This window comes from Cyclopterus lumpus, chromosome 13 (genome assembly GCF_009769545.1).
Source record: "Cyclopterus lumpus isolate fCycLum1 chromosome 13, fCycLum1.pri, whole genome shotgun sequence".
Classification (NCBI taxonomy): domain Eukaryota; kingdom Metazoa; phylum Chordata; class Actinopteri; order Perciformes; family Cyclopteridae; genus Cyclopterus; species Cyclopterus lumpus.
In genome coordinates this window covers 20,440,289-20,446,518 of record NC_046978.1, presented here as the reverse complement: position 1 = coordinate 20,446,518, position 6,230 = coordinate 20,440,289, and the positions used below count along the sequence as shown (strand labels likewise).

The 6,230-nt window shown below is 45.7% G+C and overlaps 1 protein-coding gene across 1 annotated transcript in view; it reads right to left on the bottom strand.

Moving 5' to 3' along the window:
- Positions 1-1,158: 1,158 nt before the first annotated feature.
- Positions 1,159-6,230, bottom strand: part of LOC117741904 (latent-transforming growth factor beta-binding protein 4) — an 88,865-nt gene continuing 83,793 nt past the window's right edge. Inside the window, exons 41-45 of the mRNA XM_034549166.1 lie at positions 5,487-5,597; positions 5,153-5,273; positions 4,275-4,549; positions 2,492-2,644; positions 1,159-1,389 (exon numbers count right to left, since the gene is read on the bottom strand). Of these exons, the coding sequence (XP_034405057.1) occupies positions 1,247-1,389; positions 2,492-2,644; positions 4,275-4,549; positions 5,153-5,273; positions 5,487-5,597 (803 nt within the window). The 3' untranslated portion in view covers positions 1,159-1,246. The remainder of the gene's footprint in view (positions 1,390-2,491; positions 2,645-4,274; positions 4,550-5,152; positions 5,274-5,486; positions 5,598-6,230) is intronic.

Sequence of the window (6,230 nt, the reverse complement as noted above, 5' to 3'; positions counted from 1 at the left end):
CTTTGTCTGTAGATGAATATATCTATATCTATCTATCTATATACAGATGAAGATATTATGATTATTATTGTGATATTATGATGTCTTTCTTTCAGTCAAGTAAAGTAAAGCTGTTGTTCTTAAACTGATCTGAGCTCAGTTGACGTGACATCATTAAAAATATAAAGATGGACAGATCTGTAAACCAGTGGCGCTGAACAGGAGATACAGGGTGAACTGGTGAACTGGTGAACTGGTGAACAGGTGATACAGGGTGAACTGGTGAACTGGTGAACAGGTGATACAGGGTGAACTGGTGAACTGGTGAACTAGTGAACAGGAGATACAGGGTGAACTGGTGAACAGGAGATACAGGGTGAACTGGTGAACAGGAGATACAGGGTGAACTGGTGAACAGGAGATACAGGGTGAACTGGTGAACAGGAGATACAGGGTGAACTGGTGAACAGGAGATACAGGGTGAACTGGTGAACCGGTGAACCGGTGAACTAGTGAACTGGTCCTACGGTTTGATGAGACTGGGACCAACAGATGGCGTCACGAAGCGTCTAATTAACTAATTAAATATTTGTGTTAGTTTCTTGTTATGAAGTCAAGTTTGTTTTACCAAACAGAAAACATTTGGTTGGGTCCAGTCTGGTTCGGTCCAGTCTGGTTCGGTCTAGTCCGGTTCGGTCCAGTCTGGTTCAGTCTAGTACGGTCCGGTCCGGTTCGGTCCAGTCTGGTTCGGTCCAGTCTGGTTCGGTCCAGTCTGGTTCGGTCTAATCCGGTCCGGTCTAGTCCGGTTCGGTCTGGTTCGGTCCAGTCTGGTTCGGTCTAGTCTGGTTCGGTCTAATCCGGTCCGGTCTAGTCCGGTTCGGTCTGGTTCGGTTTAATCCGGTCCGGTTCGGTCTAGTCTGGTTCGGTCTAATCCGGTCCGGTCTAGTCCGGTTCGTGCTGGTCCGGTCCGGTCTAGTCCGGTTCGGTCTGGTTCGGTCCAGTCTGGTTCGGTCTAGTCTGGTTCGGTCTAATCCGGTCCGGTCTAGTCCGGTTCGGTCTGGTTCGGTTTAATCCGGTCCGGTTCGGTCTAGTCTGGTTCGGTCTAATCCGGTCCGGTCTAGTCCGGTTCGTGCTGGTCCGGTCCGGTCTAGTCCGGTTCGGTCTGGTCCGGTCCGGTCTAGTCCGGTTCGGTCTGGTCCGGTCCAGTCTAGTCCGGTTCGGTCTGGTCCGGTCCGGTCTAGTCCGGTTCGGTCTGGTCCGGTCCAGTCTACGCAGCCACACAGTGGTTGGGTCTGTGGGACATGTCGTATCCTCTCCTGCAGACGCAGCTGAACGAGCCGTCAGTGTTCACACAGCGAGCGTTCACACACGGGAAGTCCACGGAGACGCCGTCCTCACACTCGTTTACATCTACACACACACAGACACACACACACACACACACAGAGAAATATGATTACATAATAATCAGACTCCCACAAAGGTTAGTTAGAGAGAGACGTTTTGGTTGGTTAGTTATCAAGTGAGGTTGTGAGCTAGTAGGTAGGTAAGGAAGTAAGGAATTTAGTAAATTAGTAAGTTAGGTAGTAAGTAGTTAGGTAGTAAGTTAGTAAGTAGTTAGGTAGTAAGTTAGTAAGTAGTTAGGTAGTGAGTTAGTAAGTAGTTAGGTAGTAAGTTAGTAAGTAGTAAGTTAGTAAGTAGTTAGGTAGTGAGTTAGTAAGTAGTTAGGTAGTGAGTTAGTAAGTAGTTAGGTAGTAAGTTAGTAAGTAGTTAGGTAGTAAGTTAGTAAGTAGTTAGGTAGTAAGTTAGTAAGTAGTTAGGTAGTGAGTTAGTAAGTAGTTAGGTAGTGAGTTAGTAAGTAGTTAGGTAGTAAGTTAGTAAGTAGTTAGGTAGTAAGTTAGTAAGTAGTAAGTTAGTAAGTAGTTAGGTAGTAAGTTAGTAAGTAGTTAGGTAGTGAGTTAGTAAGTAGTTAGGTAGTGAGTTAGTAAGTAGTTAGGTAGTAAGTTAGTAAGTAGTTAGGTAGTGAGTTAGTAAGTAGTTAGGTAGTAAGTTAGTAAGTAGTTAGGTAGTGAGTTAGTAAGTAGTTAGGTAGTAAGTTAGTAAGTAGTTAGGTAGTGAGTTAGTAAGTAGTTAGGTAGTGAGTTAGTAAGTAGTTAGGTAGTAAGTTAGTAAGTAGTTAGGTAGTGAGTTAGTAAGTAGTTAGGTAGTGAGTTAGTAAGTAGTTAGGTAGTGAGTTAGTAAGTAGTTAGGTAGTAAGTTAGTAAGTAGTTAGGTAGTAAGTTAGTAAGTAGTTAGGTAGTGAGTTAGTAAGTAGTTAGGTAGTAAGTTAGTAAGTAGTTAGGTAGTAAGTTAGTAAGTAGTTAGGTAGTAAGTTAGTAAGTAGTTAGGTAGTAAGTTAGTAAAGAACAGACAAAATGATGTAAGTGGAAACTCAGAGAACATGACTCATTTTTAACATAACCTCATTATCATAATAATAATATTGACGATAACAATAACAATCTCTCCGTACCTGTACAGGTCATGGAGGTCATGTCCAGCTTGTATCCTTGGTAACAATCACAGGTGTAACCCTCGGCAACACGAATACACCTGCCGTTCTCACAGCCGTGAAGTATCCCACAATCCTCTGCTGCATTCAGGCCGGCATAGGACTCATAACGCCCTGAAGGAGGAGGAGGAGGAAGAGGAAGAGGAAGAGGAGGAGGAGGAAGAGCAGGAGGAGGAGGAGGAAGAAGAGAATTTACTGATTGAATACACAATTCATAATAATAACTAGAAAATTTCGCAAGAAATGTAGATGGTGTGGCTACTACCGAGAGGTGTTTATATACATGTATATTATCATGTTATATTATCACTCTGGCAGTTGGCTCTGTCACTCTAGATCTGAACATTCCAACCACATACACACCCATTAGAAACTCTGAATCTTCCGAAACTCGAACAAACGCTAGCACGTCTAAACTGTGCTAGCTATGAAAACATGTCCAATTGGGCAAATAAGCTCCATCCTTTTGTTAACGTTTTAAACTTTTAATTATTTATTAATGTATGGAGACACAGTGTGGGCACAAAGATTACGTTGATTAGTGTTTCCTCTTCCGAAACCCCATTCAAGTGAAGGGCACAATTTCTCGCCGTTTTTTGGCGTTTTGGGGGCTAAGCGCTATGAGCTCTATGGGCTCTATGGGCTCTATGAGCTCTATGGGCTCTATGAACTCTATGGGCCTGCTGCTTCAAGGCTCTATGAGCGCTATGAGCTCTATGGGCTCTATGAGCTCTATGGGCCTGCTGCTTCAAGGCTCTATGAGCTCTATGAGCTCTATGGGCCCGCTGCTTCAAGGCTCTATGAGCTCTATGGGCTCTATGAGCTCTATGGGCCCGCTGCTTCAAGGCTCTATGGGCTCTATGAGCTCTATGGGCCTGCTGCTTCAAGGCTCTATGAGCTCTATGGGCCTGCTGCTTCAAGGCTCTATGAGCGCTATGAGCTCTATGGGCTCTATGAGCTCTATGGGCCTGCTGCTTCAAGGCTCTATGAGCTCTATGGGCTCTATGAGCTCTATGGGCCTGCTGCTTCAAGGCTCTATGAGCTCTATGGGCTCTATGGGCTCTATGGGCCTGCTGCTTCAAGGCTCTATGAGCTCTATGGGCTCTATGAGCTCTATGGGCTCTATGGGCCTGCTGCTTCAAGGCTCTATGAGCTCTATGAACTCTATGAGCTCTATGGGCTCTATGGGCTCTATGGGCCTGCTGCTTCAAGGCTCTATGAGCGCTATGAACTCTATGAGCTCTATGAGCTCTATGGGCTCTATGAGCTCTATGGGCCTGCTGCTTCAAGGCTCTATGAGCTCTATGGGCTCTATGAGCTCTATGGGCTCTATGGGCCTGCTGCTTCAAGGCTCTATGAGCTCTATGAACTCTATGAGCTCTATGAGCTCTATGGGCTCTATGAGCTCTATGGGCCTGCTGCTTCAAGGCTTTATGAGCTCTATGAGCTCTATGGGCTCTATGGGCTCTATGAGCTCTATGGGCTCTATGAGCTCTATGGGCCTGCTGCTTCAAGGCTTTATGAGCTCTATGAGCTCTATGGGCTCTATGGGCTCTATGGGCTCTATGAGCTCTATGGGCTCTATGGGCTCTATGAGCTCTATGAGCTCTATGGGCTCTATGAGCTCTATGAGCTCTATGGGCTCTATGAGCTCTATGAGCTCTATGGGCTCTATGAGCTCTATGGGCTCTATGGGCCTGCTGCTTCGCATTCAACACAAATGGGCAATCTGCCGAATTCTCACTCTCATAGACCCTCCTTGGTGCTCCTCCTCTTCCTCCTCCTCCTCCTCTGCTCCTCTCAGTGAAGGGGGGAAAGGGGGGCCCCGGCCTCCACCCCTCCTCCTCCTCCTGCTGCTGCTCCACCTGGTAGGGCCCCCCGGGCAGCGGGGCCAGGCTGAGAGGAGGACCATCGGGTCGGGACGGAGGAGGAGGACGAACCCCGAACGCCCTCTCAGCCCGCGGGTCAGCAGGGAGGAGGTAAGACAGGGACGCGCCTCCTTCAGGGTAGAAACCAGGGCTGAGGGAAGGAGAGAGAGAGAAGGAGGGAGGGAGGGAGGGAGAGAGAGAGAGAGAGAGGGAAGGAGGGAGAGAGAGAAGGAGGGAGGGAGAGAGAGAGAGAGAGGGAGAGGGAAGGAGGGAGAGAGAGAGGGAGAGAGAGAGAAGGAGGGAGGGAGGGAGAGAGAGAGGGAGAGGGAAGGAGAGGGAGGGAGGGAAGGAGGGAGGGAGAGAGAATGAGGGAGGGAGGGAGAGAGAGAGGGAGAGGGAAGGAGAGGGAGGGAGGGAAGGAGGGAGGGAGAGAGAATGAGGGAGGGAGAGAGAGAGGGAGAGGGAAGGAGAGGGAGGGAGGGAGGGAGAGAGAGAAGAAGAGAGAGGGAGAGACTATTGTTAAACCTCATTAAGAGTCAAAATGATGAATAATAACTTTAAAACTTTTCACCTTCATTATTTAAAGTTAAAACTGGTTGTGAATCTTTAACGAGTAAATTAATCAGCAACCATTTCTATAATTGAATTATTTAAAGATATTTCCCAAATGTGAATATTCGGTCTTAAATTAAAACGCTTTAGTGAACATGAAGAACGTTAAATCGAATTTAGAGATAAATAAAGATAATCTCACCTGAACTCCGGCTCATAGGCTCCAAACTGCCTGCTGCCCCCTGCTGGGGAGTAGTCGTCATAGTCAGGAGCCACCGCAGGAGGGAAGGAGTCAAGGCTGTAGGGAGGGAAGTACGGAGGAGCTGAGGACACAGGAGACGAGGAGGAGAGGAGGAGACAAGGAGAGGACAGGAGGGAAGGAGAGATAAGAGAGAGAAGAAGAAGAGATGGGGAGAGAGGAAAGGAAACAAGGAATGGGGATGAAACAAGGAAAGTAGAGGGAACACATTGAATAAATTAATTAATAAATAACAGCAACACCATTATGGTTGGAGGTATAATGTCACGTGACTCACTGGCGCCTCCTCGTCCTGGTCCTGGTCTCACTCCGGGTTCTGGTCCAGGATCAGTGAAGCTCTCCGGAAACAGAGGAGGAAGAAAAGAACTGCAGAGAGCCGCGTAGTCGTCTGCAGAGAGGAAATATACAAATAACTATTTAATACTACGAGTCTCAGGAAAAGTAACATTTAAAATATTATTTAAAGTTACTACGAGAAGCTCTCATGTAGTGTTGGTTCTAGCGCCCCCTGTGGACTAAAGTGGTAACTAACTAAGGAACTAGCTTACTAATTAACTAACTAGCTTACTAATTAACTAGCTTACTAACTACATTACTTACTGACTAAATAATGAACGGACTAGCTTACTAACTAACTAACTAGCTTACTAACTAACTAGCTTACTAACTAGCTTACTAACTTAGTTACTGACTAACTAACTAGCTTACTAACTAACTAACTAGCTTACTTACTGATTAACTAATGAAGGGACTAGCTTACTAACTAGCTTACTAACAAACTAAATGACTAACTAACTAACAAATTTACTAACTAACGGACAAGCTAAATAACTTACTAGCTTAATAACTAACTAACGGACAGACAAACTAACTGACTTACTAGCTTACTAACTAACTAATTAATTAACTAACTCACTCACTAACTAGCTTACTAAATAACTAACTAGCTTACTACCTAACTAGTTAACGAACTAAACTAAATAACTTACTAGCTTACTAATAACTAACAGACAGACAAACT